The following is a 20,603-nucleotide window of genomic DNA, read 5'->3' on the forward strand; positions in this document are numbered from 1 at the left end:
AAGAGCACCCCCGTTTGAACATTTTTTAAGGGGTGGAAAGGGCACTTTTGACCTAACTGTTGTCTCACAGAAAAAAATATGTAGTGGTTGTTAAAAAGTGGACTAAATCAGAGATATAAAGTGGAAATATTACAGGGAGCATAAAGGATGAAATTAAATTAATACTCCATGGATGTGTGGTATATTTTAAAACACTCCTTAATGCACAGGCCAGGCTTTTAAGGGAAGGTTTCGCAGTGGTAAATAATGTTCTTTCTAATACCCCTTTTTGAACACACTCTTCATCAGTTATGGTCAGTTCGCAGTGTTCGCCAGCGAACACATGTGGGCTGCCATCTTGACTCACCTGTCCGGCGATGCACAGGTAAGCCCTTACCTGTGCCTGTGACGGGAGCCGGTCTGAAATCAAATGCGGTCACTGGGAGCGGCTGTTCTCGGAACTGCCTGCTCCCGGTGACTGCATTTGATTTCAGACCGGGTCCCGGCACAGGTAAGGGCTTACCTGTGCATCGCCGGATGGGTGAGTCAAGATGGCAGCCCGCATGTGTTCGCTGGCGAACACTGCGAACTGACCATCACTGCTCTTCATCTTTTTTGGGTCCTTCCCTTTCTTGCTGTCTGGGGGACTTCAGCTGGGAAATGTTTTCCTGGTACAACACGGCCACTGTGACTTACAGAAGTACTGGGGCCCTCTTCTTCTTGGTTTGGAAGAATTAGGGCCTTGATCACTCTTGAAAGTGAAGAAATATTCCTGTGTATCCACTAGACTTAAATAGCATGTACGCATTGTACATTGCCGACTGTACAATGTGTACAGCCAGCTTTTTGTACCACACTTTTGTTTTTCGTGTGGCACTGTAGTTATCCACATAGAGGGGGTAACCCTTATCCTGCAGTGGGTGCAGTAAGTCCCACACTAGTTTCCTACTAACTCATAGGACAGGGGGGCATTCTGGGGGTTAAATCTGGGAGTCTTTTCCTTCATAAACCCCAAACCGGAGTTACTCTCACAGAGTTTATACATTTTTATGCTATACCTTGCTCACTTGCTGGGCAGGTACTGGCGGACTCTTACCCTCCCCTTGAAATGTACCAGGGACTCATCTATACAGATATTTTGTTCTGGGGTGTACACTTCAGCAAACTCGGTGCTGAAGTAGGGTTGGGCGATATCAAAAATATTCCCACGATAACGATATTAAGAAATTTATCGCGATAACGATATATATCACGATAAATACCCATTTAGCAGAAAAAAACACTTGGGGCCAAAAGGAGACGTTTTAATGTATGGAGCAGCCACAAGGAGACGTTACACTGTATGGGGCAGCCACAAGGAGACGTTACACTGTATGGGGCAGCCACAAGGAGACATTATACTGTATGGGGCAGCCACAAGGAGACATTATACTGTATGGGGCAGCCACAAGGAGACGTTATACTGTATGGGGCGGTGGGTCACAAGGAGACGTTATACTGTATGGGGCGGTGGGCCACAAGGAGACTTTATACTGTATGGGGCGGTGGGCCACAAGGAGACGTTATACTGTATGGGGCGGTGGGCCACAAGGAGACGTTATACTGTATGGGGCGGTGTGTGGTAGTGTAGGGACGCCTCTTACGATCCATCTAACTGGGGTAAAATCCTATTAGGATAATTTGTGGAGAAAGTCTTCTTTGGGAGATTTTAAAGAAGAGGACAGGGCTCCACATGGGCTTGAAGTGACAACTGGTATTGGGGGGGTCATTCTGTGGTGATGTCACTCTCCACCCCCAAAATAGCAGTACATGAGGAAGCTGACTTCAAATATGAAGTTCTCCTACCCCTATAAATCACCCCAATGGACAGTGACTGCAGTCATTACCTGAAGGAGTAGTGACATAGCCAGCAGTCCGTAGTGGGCTGTCGGTCACAAAGGGCGACGCAGCTGAAAACCCCATCAATGTAAACCATCAGTCTACCGGAGCCCAGTACACACGATATATATAGATATACACGTCATATATGTACACAGTGACATCTCTATTTATATGCGTATCACATCACAGGTGGACACTGGAGTGAAGACACATGCGTTGGTGACACATATTAAAGAGGACCTTTCATGGGTCCAAAGAATATGAACTTAGTAGCAGCCTACATAGAGCGGCGCCCAGGGATCTAAGTGCACCTACTATTATTCCTGGGCGCCGCTCCATTCGTCCGCTGTGGCCCCCAGTATTTTCTCAACATTCAGTGCAAGTAGGAGGAGACACCAGTGTCTCTCCTTCTCCCAGGGAGGTTTTTTTTCTCCCTGGCTCTGAGCTCTGCACTGTGATTGGACAGCGCTGCTGTCAGGGAGAAGGAGAGACACTGGCGTCTCCTCCTACTTGCACTGAATGTTGAGAAAATACTGGGGGCCACAGCGGACGAACGGAGCAGCGCCCAGGAATATAGTAAGTGCACTTAGATCCCTGGGCGCCGCTCTATGCAGCCTGCTACTAAGTTCATATTCTTTGGACACATGAAAGGTTCTCTTTAATGTTTGTACAAAGTCTTGGTAAAGTTGCCATCACAGGTTTATATAAAGTGAAGAAAAAAAAAAAAAAAAAGCCTGCTCGTTTCTGCAGCCAGGTTTAGCCCTCCGCGTGCTAGTAGTAATGCAGGAGGCAGAGGCCAGTGACCGGGGAACATAAGCAGGTGGAAACGGTCATTTTAGAAGTAGGTCAGTACACATGCGACCACTCCTATGACGTCATTAAATATCGCCATATCGCCGTGTTTTAATACCGCGGTATATCGTGGATACCGGTATATCTCTAAACCTTATGCTGAAGTGGTCAAGGACGTGCCTAATTTTAAAAAGCCGATCAAATGTTGGGTCATTTTGAGGCTGACACTGTGCATTATCGTTGTAATGCAAAAACTTCAGAATCGAATCTATTCTGGGCCATGGAATTACTGAATATTGGAGTGGTACAAGACATCCACACTCCAATACTGTCTAACTTTTTTTTATTTTTTTAACAAGCCCCATATGCATCAGAAGCCCCCAAAAGATTTTCATTTCTGCTGCTGTAACTGTGGTCCACCAAGGGGTCTTGCTAATAGCGATGTGGGGTTCTGGGTAATAAACTGCTGGGCATATAAATTTGTTTGGGTCACAATAAAATGTACTAAATCTTCACTGAAAAAGATTTTGAAAAAATCTATTTCTGTGAAGCCCATGCAGTAAATTTGGATTCCAGAGTTTCCCACAAACTCTGGAATTTGGGGCTGATAATAATCATGGGGTGGGGTCCTCCAAATGGGGTCACTCTGGGGGGCTGCCTCCGCTGCTACCCTGGGGGGCCTTCTAGAGGGTCCCTCATCAGCAAAGAAAAGTGGCATCCTCTTCTCCCTCGCTGGAAGTCTCCGTATCGGAGGCAAGCATGGCGTATGCCTCTTCAGCTCGTCATAGTCGTTGGGATGTAGCTGCAAGTAGCTGCAATCTGACAAGTAGCTGCAATCTGCGGTAGTTAACCCCTCAGGTGCGGCACCTGAGGGGTTAACTGCTGCGGATCGCAGCTACCGCTCATAGAGGTCGGGAGCCGGCTATGTGATTCTGCAGCCAGCTCCCGTCTCCTGTATATGAAATAATGAGAGAGTTGTCTTCATTGATGGCACAGTGCACCCCCACCACAGTATTAATCATTGGTGGCGCAGTGGCCACAGCCCCTCATGTCCTCCCTCCTCTCATTGGTGGCAGCGCCAGCAGCAGTAGCACAGGGGGGAGGGAGACACTGCTTCCTTCTCCCCTGTGCTGCTGAGGGAACATGGAGAGCGCTGACAGCAGCGCGATCCGTGTTCCCGATTCGTTATCGGAATATCGGCAAAATAGATCCTGATACCGATAACATTTAAAATCCTGAATATCGGCAGATAATATCGGTAAAACCGATAATCGGTCGATCCCTAGTGTGTAGTGTTTTCACATGTGAAGGGGCTTGTAATAATATAGAAATTAAATTTAGAAGAAAAGTTGTAAAACAAATAAATCAAAAAATTTTTTGCACAAAAGTCTTCTGCACAAAAAGTGCAGATATTACTGAGCACACTACTGATTGGTGCTCTGCAGCACGCACGCACAAAGATCGTGCGTGAAAAAATTGTAGTATAAAAATTCACTACAGTGCTCTGCAAAATGCACGCACACAGATGGTGCGTTTGTGCAAAAACCTAAACTGACACAGATAGATTATATTTATATATATATATATATATATATAATCTAACTACTACTAACTGCAGTTCTTTTTTTCATACCCAAAATTTTTTAAAAAACAACAACAAAACCTCAAAAATGTGCAGATGCTACTGAGCACACTACTGATCAGGGACGGAGGGTGGTTTAGGGATCAAGAACAGCTGCAAATAAAAATAAATAAATCTGAGCAGCTATTCCAGATGTTCTTCTTCTTTTCTTCTTTCTTCTTTTCAGCAGGAAAGTGGCTAAAATTGCAGTGGTGTGCACCACAAGTCCCAGCAAGTCACAAGCAGCACAGAACCTCTCTGCATGCAGTCACTAGTTCGAATGGCTGCATGCAGGGAAATTCAGCCTCTTCCTGTGCAGCTATAGCACTGCCATAGCAGCGCTGGCATGGGACCCAAAACACTGGTGTCCCCTGCCTGACCTAGGAGGAGACAGGTGCTCTATTAGGGTGAATAGGACCTCACACTCTCCCTGCTGCCCTGTGCATAGTGCACACAGCAGCAGGGAGCTGACTATGGCAGCCAGGGCTTCAGTAGTGTCCTGGCTGCCATGGTACCTGATCGGAGCCCCGCGACTTCACTGCTGGGACTGTGATCAGAACTACCACTGCCACCAATGAGGAGGAGGTGAGGGGACCCTGTGGCCACTGCTTATAATAGTTATAATACTGGGGGGGTTGGGGGCGCGCCACCAATGATTATACTTTACAATTCTGCGGTTGGGGGGCAGCACTGCGCCACCAATGAATATAATTAACACATTAATTTGTGTAGGCAGCGGGTGCCGGCAGCGGTATCACATACCCGGCACCCGCCCTCTATGACATGTTGCTGCGATCCCCGGCAATTAACCCCTCAGGATTGCAGCGCCATGTCATAGAGGGCAGGTGCTGGGTATGTGATACCGCTGCCTACACTTAAATTAATGTGATAATTATATTCATTGGTGGCGCAGTGGACACAGTCCCTCCCCTCCTCTGCAGTGCTATTGTTACCTCTCCGATTTACACGCCACCAGACAGCCACAGATTTCTCCTTCCCCCATTGGTCTACATTAGGAGTAAGCCCCTCCCAGGCCAGTCACGTGGCCTCTCCACTCTCTCTCCTACTATTTCCTGTGTCCGGAGGATGTTCTTCCCCCGCAGCAGAGGCAGACCAAATAGACCTCAGGCCTGTAGCTTAGGCCAGGGATTGGCAAACTGCGGCTCTCCAGCTGTTGTAAAACTACAAATCCCATCATGCTCTGCTGTAGGCTAATAGCTGTAGGCAGACTGGGCATACTGGGAGTTGTAGTTTTGCAACAGCTGGAGAGCCGCAGTTTTCCCATCCCTGGCTTAGGTGATCGGCGGCGGGGCAAGGAATTATTGGCTCCCATGCTCTGCCGTAATATTCAGCTACATTGCGGCAGCCCTGACTCAAATGGCAACAAGGCTAAATCGTTTTGTCGCCATCTGAAAATTTTAAGGTGCATTGGCGACCATTTTGGTCGCCATCTGGAGTGCTGAAATTTTTGATGGAACAGGTTCAGTGGAATGATGATGAAGTGTGGGGGGAGGCTGAATAGAAAAGAGTTAGATTAGGGGATGTGAAAGGCCAACCCAAAAAGATGTGTTTTTAGGGAGCAGCTAAAACTGTGGATATTGTGAATTGCTTGGTGTAGGGGCAATCCAGAGAACTGGTGCCGCTTGGGAAAAGAGAGACTGGAGTGAGAGGTTTGGATTACGGTGAATGTTAGTTGTAAGTCATTGGCTGAACAGAGAGCACAGGTAGGGTGGTAGACGGAGATGAGGGAGGAGATGTAGGGGGTGCAGCACTGTGGAGGGCTTTGTGGGTGAGAATGAGCAGTTTAAATTGAATCCTGTATTGTATGTGCAACCAGTGCAATGACCGCTACAGGGCGGAGGCTTTCATAGCACCATACATGTATGGCGCATTGCGCAAGCATTATTTCACTGTGACGTATGTGTATGGCACATGTCCTCAAGGGGTTAAGGACCAGGCCAATTTTGGACTTTATGGAGTATTCCAGGATTTTTTTGTATTGGTTCTAGGTAGCGGGATCCAATACCAGGCACTCTGCTAATCAGCTATTTGAGTGGAGCTCAGTTGCTCTGTCCATTGTGTAGTGGAAGGAGCAGGTCCAATAGCGCCATCAATGCTTTTTGCTGTACACCCCTCGTGGTGTCTTCGGTCCGTGTGATTTGTTTTGTGATTTATTAAAAAAATTTTAATCATCTGACTTCTTTTCATAAGGGTTGTCAAGCCTAAAGTTGCTACCATGGAAGAGATGGCAGCATTTCACACTGACGCTTACTTACAGCACCTCCGAAAGGTGAGCGAAGAAGGGGACAATGATGACCCTGAAACTGTGGAGTATGGACTAGGTGAGTAGGAAGCTTTGTCTCAATATTGTTTACAGGGGCGACACATACGAATGCTGTGTGCATATTAATAGTAGTGAGTTTGTACACTTGTAAGGGCCAGTTCACATGACTGATTTTGAAAAATACACTTAAAGCGCGGAATCCACATGTCTTTTTTCAGAGCGAAAGCTATTTTTTTCTTTTTTTTTTTTAAATGCACTTCTTATACATTTTTCTTTTAACCTGTAGGTTCAATACAAAGGTGAATTTTTAGCTTGAAGTTTTTGAAGCATATCTGCCTGGAAAATGCACGGGCTTACATGGAGCTGTTTTTTTTCTGCTTCCCATTCATTTCAATGGAAGCCCTGATTCTGCCCCAAGATAGAGCATGCTGCTTCATTTTTCGACGTGTAAAAAAAAGTGCTGCTTCCCATTGAAATCAGTGGGTTGCTGTTTTGAGCCATTTTTGGAGCTGATTTTGAGGCAGAAACATTCCAACATAAAAAAAACCTAAAAACTGTGAATTGGCCCTACCAGTGTGGTATATGAGCAGAGGAAGCAGATTTTACACATCATCAGTCTCTGCAGATATCCACAAAGCACTGACACAGGTCTTCCCTTGGCTTCCAATTGCCTCTGCTGTCCCAGCCACTCTCCTGTATTTTGTCCTTAACCCCTTTCCACCCGCCTCACATAAACTTAAAAATGGTCCTACCTAAATTGAGAACTGAGTGGGCCAAAGTGGTGGCTGGAGGACTTAGGTCCGGCCACCACCAAGCACTCTCCCCACAGAAGTGAATGGAAGCACACCACGCATGACGGGCCACTGCTCCCATTCACTTCTATGGGCCCGTGCTCTATTTTCGGCAGCCCCATAGAATTGAATTGAGGGTGGCTGTACATGTGCAGCGCGCCCTCCTAGTGATATGCCACCATTGTCGCAGATAAGACAACCCCTTTAACACCTCTAGGAGGTAAAAGACCTGTGCTCCGGCCCCGCAACCCCCCGCCCCCATCCCCCCATGCAATGTGCGACAGCCTTTGTACAGCCTTTGTTCCCAGTGAGAGCCTGCCTGAGGGCTCCATAGGGACATATTGTAATTGTCATAAACTCTAATACTAATGCATTGGATCCTGAGAAAAGCAATCTAATGAATGCTTGCTATAGTTCCCTAAGAGAACTATTAAAACGTGTAAAAAGTAAAAAAAATATTTAAAAATTCAATTCGCCCCCCTTTCCCAAAAATAAAAATACATAAATAATTTAAAAAATTAACATAATTGGCATGGCCATGTGCAAAAAGGCCAGTACTATTAAAATATAAAATGGTGAAACGGGAAAAAAAAAATGTCTAAATGGCAGTTTTTTGGTCACTTCACTGCCCTCAGAAAATTTAATAAAAAGTGATCAAAAATGTGATCAAAAAACAGATCGTCCCACAAATAATGAGCCCTCGCACAGCTCTGTACACATAAAAATAATAGTTATTGGAGTCAGAATATGGCAGTGCAAAGAAAAAATTAGTTTTTTCAAAGTTTTAATTTTTTTTCAGTATTAAAACGCAATAAAACTATACATATGTGGTTTTCTGGTGATGATGACTGAACAGGAAATCATGACTTATTATTAGGCCTAGCGGCCAGTGTGAAAGTTGCAGGGATTATATACATATTTAAAATATAGGTAGTGACATGGAAAAAAAAAAAGAAAAAAAATCTAAGAATTTTAAGTAAATACAGGTAAAACTCGAAAAATTTGAATATCGTGCAAAGTTCATTAATTTCAGTAATGCAACTTAAAAGGTGACTAACATATGAGATAGACTCATTACATCCAAAGTGAGATAATTCAAGCCTTTATTTGTTATAATTTGGATGATTATGGCTTACAGCATATGAAACCCCAAAGTCACAATTTTGAGGTCCCCTTTGCTCAGGGGGTATGGATTAATTAGCTGACTAGACTGTGACACTTTGAGCCTAGAATATTGGACCTTTTCACAAAATTCTAATTTTAAGCTGCATTAATGCAATTCCTTTTAAGTTGCATTACAGAAAAAAAAGGACTTTTGCACGATATTCGAATTTTTCGAGTTTCACCTGTACGTTTAACATGAAAACATGATTTAAACAATAGGTTGTTTTCAGATGACACATTCCCTTTATCTCAGGTCTCGCTCTTCTCAGCTCTCTTAGGCCCCTTTTACACCAGCAAGTTTTCCACGCGGGTGCGATGCGTGACGTGAATGCATAGCACCCGCACTGAATCCTGACCCATTCATTTCAGTGGGTCTGTGTACACATCAGTTCTGCGTTGCGTGACAAATGCAGCATGTTCTATATTCTGAGTTTTTCACGCGGCCCTGGCCCTATAGAAGTGAATGGGGCTTCAGTGAAAAACGCATTGTATCCGCATGCAAATGCGGATGCAATGTGTTTTTCATTCATGGTTGCTAGGAGATGATGTTTGTAGACCTTTCGTTTTTTATCACACGCAGGAAAAACGCATCAAAACGCATTGCACTCGCGCGGAAAAAACTGAACATAATTGCAGACAAAACTGATTGAACTTGCTTGCAAAATGGTGCGACTTTGATTTTGGGTCCAGACTCTCCTCTCGTAAGCCCTCCAGAACACATCCTCAAAGCCCTACTCTGGATCAGCACCGAGCTCTGCCCCTTTCTTTCTAGCACTTTCTACAGTGTTTGATACTGGGGAATTATCAATGTTCAGTATATTCAGGGATAAAACCCAATGCATTTGTGTTAGATTTTCAATCCAATCCGCCAGCCCCAGTGCTAAAGGCATTCAGAACTATCATACATCCAGGAGAATACAGCACCACATACCTATTACATCCAGTGACTTATTCTTCGATTATACAGATTCAGTGGCGGATTGGCTATATACCCAGTTGGTAAGTGCCGCTCATTCCCTACTAATGGCCACCAGCCGGGTACATAACTGTCTGATGCTCTAAGCATTATTTAATGCTAGGAGCATCAGGCACTTATGCACTTGGCCAACTGCCACAGGTGTCCTCCTGAACACAACTGTACCGCTGTCCTCAAGATGGTGATACAGTTGAATACTGTGGTGAAGGCTGCAGTATTTTGTGTTGCACTGTGGTATTTGGTTCTGCTGGGGCGGTATTTAGTGCTGCACTACAGTATTGCTTGCTCCATCTAGTTCTGTTGTCCCTGCCTACTTGTGTTGCTCCGACTTCTGTCATTCTGGACCTGCCTACAACATGGGGCCACTTTTATTTCCACTTTAAGCTCCCCTGTATACATTCTCTTTCCTCATCTTCCCCTTTAACCTAGACAACATGTGAGAACTTCTTTTAGTCTTGTCTCCGCAGAGTTTGCCACAAAGACATCTTGGCTTTCTCACTTTTCTATCATCGTCCCTCTCCTGCTGCTATCCCCAGTACTGTGCCAACTGTGCTCCCCAATGCCCCCAAATACGTAGTAACATAGTTTAGAAGGCTGAAAAAAGACATCTGTCCATCCAGTTCGGCCTGTTATCCTGCAAGTTGATCCAGAGGAAGGCAAAAAAAAATAAGTGAGGTAGTAGCCAATTTTCCCCACTTTAAGGGAAAAAAATTCCTTCCCGACTCCAATCAGGCAATCAGAATAACTCCCTGGATCAACGACCCCTCTCTAGTAGCTATAGCCTGTAATATTATTACACTCCAGAAATACATCCAGGCCCCTCTTGAATTCCTTTATTGTACTCACCATCACCACCTCCTCAGGCAGAGAGTTCCATAGTCTCACTGCTCTTACCGTAAAGAATCCTCTTCTATGTTTGTGTACAAACCTTCTTTCCTCCAGATGCAGAGGATGTCCCCTCGTCACAGTCACAGTCCTGGGGATAAATAGATGATGGGAGAGATCTCTGTACTGACCCCTGATATATTTATACATAGTAATTAGTTCTCCCCTCAGTCGTCTTTTTTCTAAAGTGAATAACCCTAATTTTGATAATCTTTATGGGTACTGTAGTCCATCCATTCCAGTTATTACTTTAGTTGCCCTCCTCTGGACCCTCTCCAGCTCTGCTATGTCTGCCTTGTTCACAGGAGCCCAGAACTGTACACAGTACTCCATGTGTGGTCTGACTAATGATTTGTAAAGTGGCAGGACTATGTTCTCATCACGGGCATTTATGCCCTTTTTGATGGCACCCATTATCTTATATTGGCCTTGGCCGCAACTGCCGGACACTGATTTGTACAGCTTTGTTTGTGATTCACCAAAATTCCTAGGTCCTTTTCCATGTCAGTGTTACCCAGTGTTTTACCATTTAGTATGTACGGGTGAATTGCATTATTCCTACCCATGTGCATAACCTTACATTTGTCAGTGTTAAAGGGGTTATCCGAGTTATTTTTTTGTTCTTTCTATGTTTCTAACTAGGCAAATGTAACAACTTTCCAATTAATTTACTTTATCTCCAGTGGCTGGTTTCTCAGATTTCACTGAGGGTCACATGACCTGTGATGTCAGCTTCTCTCCCTGCTTTGATAAAGGTCGTTTACAAGCCTGTAAATGAGACGTCATTGTGCTGGCCACGCCCCCCTTCACTGCCGTCTACTCTCTGCTAGGATTCTTAACCCCTTCAGCTGCACATACTGGCTAGCTCTGCAGGCAGTGAGGAGACAATTCTGGGCACATGATCTGACATACTAGAGAGCATTGCACAAGAAGGTAGGGGGAAGATCCTGTGTGTATTAGCAGTGTCATTATACAGCTGGGACTTGTAGTCCTACACATACAACATGCTGCAGAGTCTCCCAGCACTCAGGGCAGCTCTTGTATTCACTCCCTTAGCAGTGTCTTTATACAGCTGGGACTTGTAGTTCTACACATACAACATGCTTCTGAGTCTCCCAGCAGGCAGACATGTCACTCAGGGCAGCACTTGTATCCACTTCCTTAGAAGTGTCATTATACAGCTGGGACTTGTAGTTCTACACATACAACATGCTGCAGAGTCTCCCAGCAGGCAGACATGTCACTCAGGGCAGCTCTTGTATCCACTCCCTTAGCAGAGCAGGGGAAGGGGCAGAGATTGTTTTTATTGCAGGTAAACAAAGGGCCAGAAGAGAACCAGGGAAATTAGGAAAAATAATTTTTTTTTTTTGCATAAAACTTGCTTAGCTCAGTTATATATCAGATTTTCAGTGCTATATTATTTTTTTTCATAACTCGGACAACCCCTTTAAATCTCATCTGCCACTTATCTGCCCAAGCCTCCAATCTATCCAGTAGAGTTGTTGCGATACCAAATTTTTGATTCGGTTTCGATACCATGAAAAAGTATTGCGATACTCGATACCATTCGATACCACGCGAAAAAAATAAACAAAAAAAGCCACGTGCATTCCTCATTTTTAAAAATGGCGAATCGCGCAGTTTTTATTTTATTTTTTCTGTTCCGGCATTCACCACCTAGATTTTTTTTTTATATTTTAATAGTTTGGACTTTTCTGACGTGGCGATGTAATATGTTTATTTATATATTTTATATGTGAAATTGGGAAAAGGGGGGTGATTTATACTTCATATTTTAGTGTTTTTTTTTTTTTCACTTTTTATTTAATAACTATTTCCCCCCTTAGGGGCTAGAACCTGGGATCTTTCATCCCTTTTCCTATTCACCCTGATAGATCTCTATCAGGGTGAATAGGACTCCACACTGTCCCTGCTGCTCTGTGCTTTGTGCACACAGCATCAGGGATGTTACCATGGCAACCAGGGCTTCCTGGCTGCCATGGTAACCGATCGGAGCCCCAGGCTTACACAGCTGGGGCTCCGATCAGAAGCTGCCACTGCACCACCAATGAGGGGGAGTGGAGAGGTCCCTGTGGCCACTGCCACCAATGATTTTAATACTGGAGGGTTGAGAGGGGCCGGCGCACTGTGCCACCAATGATTTTAATGGGATGGGGGGATTGAGGGGGGGGGGGGGCACACTGCACCACCAATGATTTTACCCCTTTATACAGGAGGCGGGTACTAGCAGATCAGCGGCAGTTAACTGCCGCTGATCGCAGCTCCCTGTCAGGGGCAGGGTGCCGGCAATGCGATACCGGGCAATGGCTCAATCTTCAAGCGGATCCGTCCCTCATTGACTTTACATTGAAAGTCTGAACGGATCCGCTCAGGCTACTTTCGCAGTCGCACTTAGAAATTTTTCTAAGTTATTAATGCAGACGGATCCGTACTGAACGGAGCCTCCGTCTGCATTAATATGATCGGATCCGTTCAAACGCAAGTGTGAAAGTAGCCTTAGATGGTACTTTGGGGGTCACTTACTCTTAATGTGAGGCACATGGGGTCCATTCCAAAGACTCCAAAAGCATGCGCCCAGCCTGACATTAAAAATAAGTGACCCCCCATCATGTTTAAAACATGGGTAGTGGCAAGATTGGGGTTAATGAGTCACATTAACCCCAAATCTTGCTGGCTGTCTTCCTTATAGATATGGTTTTTGCCTGCCTTTATTTTGAGGCAGGCTAATCATCACTCTTGCACTGGGTCTGGCTGTGGGCTAGGCTAGGTACCTGCTATGCTGGGCTGGCTGCTTTTCAGTCTCACTGACTCTGGGGCTCGGGCTGACGCTCACTCGTCTCAGTCAGACGGCGCAGCACACGAGACAAACGTGAGTAACTCAGTTAGGAGTCAGGACGGAGGAGGAGGCTGCTCTGCTGCCGCTGGTGCCGTTCGCTGAGCTCAGCGCTCACTCGTCTCAGTTAGACGGCGCAGCACACAAGACAAGTGTGAGTGACTCAGGACGGAGGAGGAGGCTGCTCCGCTGCCGCCGGTGTCATTCGCTGAACTCAGCGCTCACTAGTCTCAGAGTCAGACGGCACAGCAGTTTATTACCTCCCCCGTCCCTCCTCCTCCTTTAATTAAACGCACAGTCATTGGTGGCAGTGATGCAGGCATCTTCAGAGCCCGCTTACTCCATTGGGCTCAGCGGCGGCAGCGTCATAGGAGGGAGGGAATCCCTCCCTCCTTCTCCCTCCCTCTCTCTCTCCCGCCTTCTCTCTCCCGCCTTCTCCACTGTCTTTCTGGCGGAGCGCCATGTTGTGCCATAGGAGATAATGGGCTGCGCAGCCCAGTATCGAAAAAGTGCAAATCACAGTACCGAATCGATACTTGTAAAAAAGTATCGATTGGGTATCGATTTTTCGATACCCGCAACAACCCTACTATCCAGATCCCTCTGTAGTAGTATACTGTCCTCTTCAGTGTTAATTACTTTACACAGTTTAGTGTCATCTGCGAAAATTGATATTTTACTATGCAAGCCTTCTACAAGATCATTAATAAATATATTGAAGAGAATAGGGCCCAATACTGACCCCTGAGGTACCCCACTAGTGACCGTGACCCAATCTGAGTGTGTACCGTTAATAACCACCCTCTGTTTTCTATCCCTCAGCCAGTTACTTACCCACATACAGATGTTTTCTCCCAGTCCAAGCATTCTTATTTTATATACTAACCTTTTATGTGGTACAGTGTCAAATGCTTTGGAGAAGTCCAGATATACGACATCCATTGATTCGCTGCGGTCAAGTCTAGAACTTACCTCCTCATAGAAACTGATTAAATTAGTTTGACATGACCGATCCCTCATGAAGCCATGCTGATATGATGTTATTTGCTTATTTTTATTGAGGTACTCCAAGATAGCATCTCTTAGAAAACCTTCAAACAGTTTTCCCATGACAGATGTTAAAACTTACCGGCCTATAGTTTCCGGGCTCTGTTTTTGGACCCTTTTTGAATATTGGCACCACATTTGCTATGCGCCAATCCTGTGGGACACTCCCTGTCAGTATAGAGTCCGCAAATATCAGAAATAAGGGTCTGGCTATGACATTACTTAATTCTCTTAGGATACGGGGGGTGTATGCCATCTGGTCCTGGCGATTTTTCTTTTACTCTTTTTAAGTCACTGTTGTACTTCTTCTTGGGTCAGACAGGACACTTTTAATGGGGAATTTATTTTTACATTTTGCATTTCATCTGACAGTTTATTTTCTTCAGTGAATACAGTGGAGAAAAAAATATTTACTTGCTTTGCTGTCTCATCGCTCTCTGCAACTCCCCCCTCATTACTCTGTAAAGGGGCGACATCTTCAGATTTAGGATCCATTTACACGTCCTTATGTGTTTTGCAGATCCGCAAAACATGGACACCGGCAATGTGCGTTCCGCATTTTGCGGACCGCACATCGCCGGCACTCTCATAGAAAATGCCTTTTCTTGTTCGCAATTGCGGACAAGAATAAGACGTGTTCTATTTTTTTGCGGAACGGAAGTGTGGATCTACGGATGCAGACAGCACATTCCAGCCCCATTGAAAATGAATGAGTCTGAACCTGTTCGGCAAAATTGCGGAACGGATGCGGTCCCATTTTGCGGACGTGTAAATGGACCCTTATACTTTTTACCATTTATATAATTGAAGAACATTTTAGGGTTAGTTTACCTTCTTTGGCAATTAAAGGGCTTCTTTCACCCCACTAAACCTTTTTTTTTTTGCTTACTTATAATCCCCACACTGCGATTTATGCCTACATAATCTAATTCATCATTTTGGTCGTGTAGATTTTGTTTAAAACATGCTTTTAAAATATGCAAATTACCTTGCTACCAGCAAGTAGGGCGGCTACTTGCTGGTAGCAGCCGCATCCTCCGATCCTAAAGACGCCTTCTCCCATTGTCATTGACAGGGCCAGGGAACGGAATCGTTCTCTGCTGGCCCTGCCTGTTTGCATTCAAAATCTGGCGCCAGCGCCGCGGCCATACCTGTCTTCAATCGGCGCAGGCGCACTGAGGATGGAGCGGCCGAGCGAGGCGCCAGATTTTGAATGCAAACAGGCAGGGCCAGCGGAGAACGATTCCGTTTCCTGGCCCTGTCAATCACAATGGGAGGGGGCGTCTTTAGGATCGGAGGATGCGGCTGCTACCAGCAAGTAGCCGCCCTACTTGCTGGTAGCAAGGTAATTGGCATATTTTAAAAGCATGTTTTAAACAAAATCTACACGACCAAAATGATTAATTAGATTATGTAGGCATAAATCGCAGTGTGGGGATTATAAGTAAGCAAAAAAAAAAAGGTTTAGTGGGGTGACAGAAGCCCTTTAATCTCTCGGTCTCTAGTTTGGCTGCTTTTATTTGTTTTTTACATGTTCTATTTTTTTTCTTATAGTTTTTCAGTGCTTCCTCGCGGCCCTCCTGTTTTAGTGATTTGATGCTTTCTTTTTGTTGTGTATTGCTTTCTTTACATTTATATTTATCCACATTGGTTTTTTTCTTGTTCCGTAACCTTTTATTCCCATAAGATATGTACCTCTCACAATTAGATTTTAGGATGGTTTTAAAAATATCCCATTTTATGGCTGTATTTTTTATTTTTGAGGACTTTGTCCCAGTTAGTTAGGCCAATGGCTAATTTTAGCTTTTTTAAAGTTTCATATCTTTGTTCCTCCCTGAAGAAACACACTTTTAAAATGACAATTGGAAGGTTATTACCGTATTTATCACTTTATAAGACGCACCCGATGATGAGACGCACCCCAGATTTTAGAGTAGAAAAATAAGAAAAAAATATTTTTCATCAGACCTCATATCAGCCCACTCAGAGCCTTATAAGACCTCAGATTAGCCCATCAGTACCCCCAATCAGACCTGAGATTAGCCCTTCAGTACCCCCAGACCTGAGATTAGCCCTTCAGTACCCCCAGACCTGAGATTAGCCCATCAGTACCCCCAGACCTCAGAATAGCCCATCAGTACCCCCAGACCTCAGAATAGCCCATCAGTACCCCCAGACCTCAGAATAGCCCATCAGTGCCCCCAGACCTCAGAATAGCCCATCAGTGCCCCCAGACCTGAGATTAGCCCATCAGTGCCCCCAGACCTGAGATTAGCCCATCAGTGCCCCCAGACCTGAGATTAGCCCATCAGTGCCCCCAGACCTGAGATTAGCCCATCAGTGCCCCCAGACCTGAGATTAGCCCATCAGTGCCCCCAGACCTGAGATTAGCCCATCAGTGCCCCCAGACCTGAGATTAGCCCATCAGTGCCCCCAGACCTGAGATTAGCCCATCAGTGCCCCCAGACCTGAGATTAGCCCATCAGTGCCCCCAGACCTGAGATTAGCCCATCAGTGCCCCCAGACCTGAGATTAGCCCATCAGTGCCCCCAGACCTGAGATTAGCCCATCAGTGCCCCCAGACCTGAGATTAGCCCATCAGTGCCCCCAGACCTGAGATTAGCCCATCAGTGCCCCCAGACCTGAGATTAGCCCATCAGTGCCCCCAGACCTGAGATTAGCCCATCAGTGCCCCCAGACCTGAGATTAGCCCATCAGTGCCCCCAGACCTGAGATTAGCCCATCAGTGCCCCCAGACCTGAGATTAGCCCATCAGTGCCCCCAGACCTGAGATTAGCCCATCAGTGCCCCCAGACCTGAGATTAGCCCATCAGTGCCCCCAGACCTGAGATTAGCCCATCAGTGCCCCCAGACCTGAGATTAGCCCATCAGTGCCCCCAGACCTGAGATTAGCCCATCAGTGCCCCCAGACCTGAGATTAGCCCATCAGTGCCCCCAGACCTGAGATTAGCCCATCAGTGCCCCCAGACCTGAGATTAGCCCATCAGTGCCCCCAGACCTGAGATTAGCCCATCAGTGCCCCCAGACCTGAGATTAGCCCATCAGTGCCCCCAGACCTGAGATTAGCCCATCAGTGCCCCCAGACCTGAGATTAGCCCATCAGTGCCCCCAGACCTGAGATTAGCCCATCAGTGCCCCCAGACCTGAGATTAGCCCATCAGTGCCCCCAGACCTGAGATTAGCCCATCAGTGCCCCCAGACCTGAGATTAGCCCATCAGTGCCCCCAGACCTGAGATTAGCCCATCAGTGCCCCCAGACCTGAGATTAGCCCATCAGTGCCCCCAGACCTGAGATTAGCCCATCAGTGCCCCCAGACCTGAGATTAGCCCATCAGTGCCCCCAGACCTGAGATTAGCCCATCAGTGCCCCCAGACCTGAGATTAGCCCATCAGTGCCCCCAGACCTGAGATTAGCCCATCAGTGCCCCCAGACCTGAGATTAGCCCATCAGTGCCCCCAGACCTGAGATTAGCCCATCAGTGCCCCCAGACCTGAGATTAGCCCATCAGTGCCCCCAGACCTGAGATTAGCCCATCAGTGCCCCCAGACCTGAGATTAGCCCATCAGTGCCCCCAGACCTGAGATTAGCCCATCAGTGCCCCCAGACCTGAGATTAGCCCATCAGTGCCCCCAGACCTGAGATTAGCCCATCAGTGCCCCCAGACCTGAGATTAGCCCATCAGTGCCCCCAGACCTGAGATTAGCCCATCAGTGCCCCCAGACCTGAGATTAGCCCATCAGTGCCCCCAGACCTGAGATTAGCCCATCAGTGCCCCCAGACCTGAGATTAGCCCATCAGTGCCCCCAGACCTGAGATTAGCCCATCAGTGCCCCCAGACCTGAGATTAGCCCATCAGTGCCCCCAGACCTGAGATTAGCCCATCAGTGCCCCCAGACCTGAGATTAGCCCATCAGTGCCCCCAGACCTGAGATTAGCCCATCAGTGCCCCCAGACCTGAGATTAGCCCATCAGTGCCCCCAGACCTGAGATTAGCCCATCAGTGCCCCCAGACCTGAGATTAGCCCATCAGTGCCCCCAGACCTGAGATTAGCCCATCAGTGCCCCCAGACCTGAGATTAGCCCATCAGTGCCCCCAGACCTGAGATTAGCCCATCAGTGCCCCCAGACCTGAGATTAGCCCATCAGTGCCCCCAGACCTGAGATTAGCCCATCAGTGCCCCCAGACCTGAGATTAGCCCATCAGTGCCCCCAGACCTGAGATTAGCCCATCAGTGCCCCCAGACCTGAGATTAGCCCATCAGTGCCCCCAGACCTGAGATTAGCCCATCAGTGCCCCCAGACCTGAGATTAGCCCATCAGTGCCCCCAGACCTGAGATTAGCCCATCAGTGCCCCCAGACCTGAGATTAGCCCATCAGTGCCCCCAGACCTGAGATTAGCCCATCAGTGCCCCCAGACCTGAGATTAGCCCATCAGTGCCCCCAGACCTGAGATTAGCCCATCAGTGCCCCCAGACCTGAGATTAGCCCATCAGTGCCCCCAGACCTGAGATTAGCCCATCAGTGCCCCCAGACCTGAGATTAGCCCATCAGTGCCCCCAGACCTGAGATTAGCCCATCAGTGCCCCCAGACCTGAGATTAGCCCATCAGTGCCCCCAGACCTGAGATTAGCCCATCAGTGCCCCCAGACCTGAGATTAGCCCATCAGTGCCCCCAGACCTGAGATTAGCCCATCAGTGCCCCCAGACCTGAGATTAGCCCATCAGTGCCCCCAGACCTGAGATTAGCCCATCAGTGCCCCCAGACCTGAGATTAGCCCATCAGTGCCCCCAGACCTGAGATTAGCCCATCAGTGCCCCCAGACCTGAGATTAGCCCATCAGTGCCCCCAGACCTGAGATTAGCCCATCAGTGCCCCCAGACCTGAGATTAGCCCATCAGTGCCCCCAGACCTGAGATTAGCCCATCAGTGCCCCCAGACCTGAGATTAGCCCATCAGTGCCCCCAGACCTGAGATTAGCCCATCAGTGCCCCCAGACCTGAGATTAGCCCATCAGTGCCCCCAGACCTGAGATTAGCCCATCAGTGCCCCCAGACCTGAGATTAGCCCATCAGTGCCCCCAGACCTGAGATTAGCCCATCAGTGCCCCCAGACCTCAGAATAGCCCATCAGACCTCAGATCAGACTAAAATAAAAAATCATCTTACCTGTCCTGCTCTGCGGCTCCTCTTCAGCTGTTGCGCTCCCATCTTCCCGGCCTGCGCTGCACTGTCGCATGACTGCGTGCAGCGTCAGGTCATAGTGTGCGCACTACGTCCTGACGCTGTACGGGGTCAGGACAGTGCAGCGCAGGCCAGAAAGATGGGAGAGCGACAGCAGACCTGGGAGGGTAAATATTACCTGCGCTTGCGGCGCTTCGCTCCCCGCTCCCTATACATACTAGTGAGCGCTTCCATAATGGAAGCGCTCACTAGTATTCGTTTTATAAGACGCACAGACATTTCCCCCCCACTTTTGGGGGGGGGGGGGGGAGTGCGTCTTATAAAGCGAAAGTTACGGTACTTTATGCAGGGCTCCAGATGGCAACCAAAATGGTCGCAAATGCGACCTAGAATTGCTAAATGTCGACAAGACTTTGTAGTCTTGTCGCCATTTGCGCCTAGACCTCTGCCGCTTTTTACATTACTGATATGGCACGCTCTGCTGTCAGCGCATGCCATGTTCTTCTCAACAGCACAGGGGAGAAGGAGGCAGTTCCTCCCCCCTGTACTGCTGCTGCCACCAATGGGCTGATAGCAAGGAGGAGGAGGGGAGGGCCTATGGCCACTGCGCCACCAATGAATATCGTTTATGCTGAGGACCTTTCATTACAATAAAAAATCTAAACTAAGTATGCTGACATGGAGAGCGGCGCCCAGGGATCTCCCTGCACTTACTATTATCCCTGGGCGCTGCTGCGTTCTCACGGTATAGGCGCCGGTATCTTCAGATTTTCGGCTCATCTGGGAGAAGCCTGCTCTTGTTCTCCTGGGCGTCTTCTTCACCCATTCTGTAGCGCTGGCCAATGGCAGCGCTCAGCTTATAGCCTGAGACACCCAGGAGAACAAGAGCAGGCTCCTCCCAGTTGAGCCGAAAATCAGAAGATACCGTGAGAACGGAGCGGCGCCCAGGGATAATAGTAAGTGCAGGGAGATCCCTGGGCGCCGCACTCCATGTCTGTATACTTAGTTTAGATTTTTTATTGTAATGAAAGGTCCTCTTTAATACAAACGCAGGCTGCAGTTGCCAGACATTTCCCATACCCGGCACCCAGCCTCTATGACTGCGCGCTGCTATCCGCCGATATT

At 47.4% G+C, this 20,603-nt stretch overlaps 1 protein-coding gene across 3 annotated transcripts in view; it reads left to right on the forward strand.

Annotated features, from left to right (window-relative positions):
• The window catches only part of HDAC8 (histone deacetylase 8), a 92,738-nt gene that overhangs the window by 15,696 nt on the left and 56,439 nt on the right, over window positions 1–20,603 (forward strand). For all 3 annotated transcript variants that reach the window (XR_005773928.1, XM_040405597.1, XM_040405598.1), the window contains exon 3: window positions 6,485–6,615. Coding sequence is in view for 2 of the 3 variants with exons in the window: in XM_040405597.1 (XP_040261531.1) it covers window positions 6,485–6,615 (131 nt within the window). In the remaining variant the exon portion in view is untranslated. The remainder of the gene's footprint in view (window positions 1–6,484; window positions 6,616–20,603) is intronic.

This window comes from Bufo bufo, chromosome 8, assembly GCF_905171765.1.
Source record: "Bufo bufo chromosome 8, aBufBuf1.1, whole genome shotgun sequence".
In the NCBI taxonomy this organism is placed as follows: Eukaryota; Metazoa; Chordata; class Amphibia; order Anura; family Bufonidae; genus Bufo; species Bufo bufo.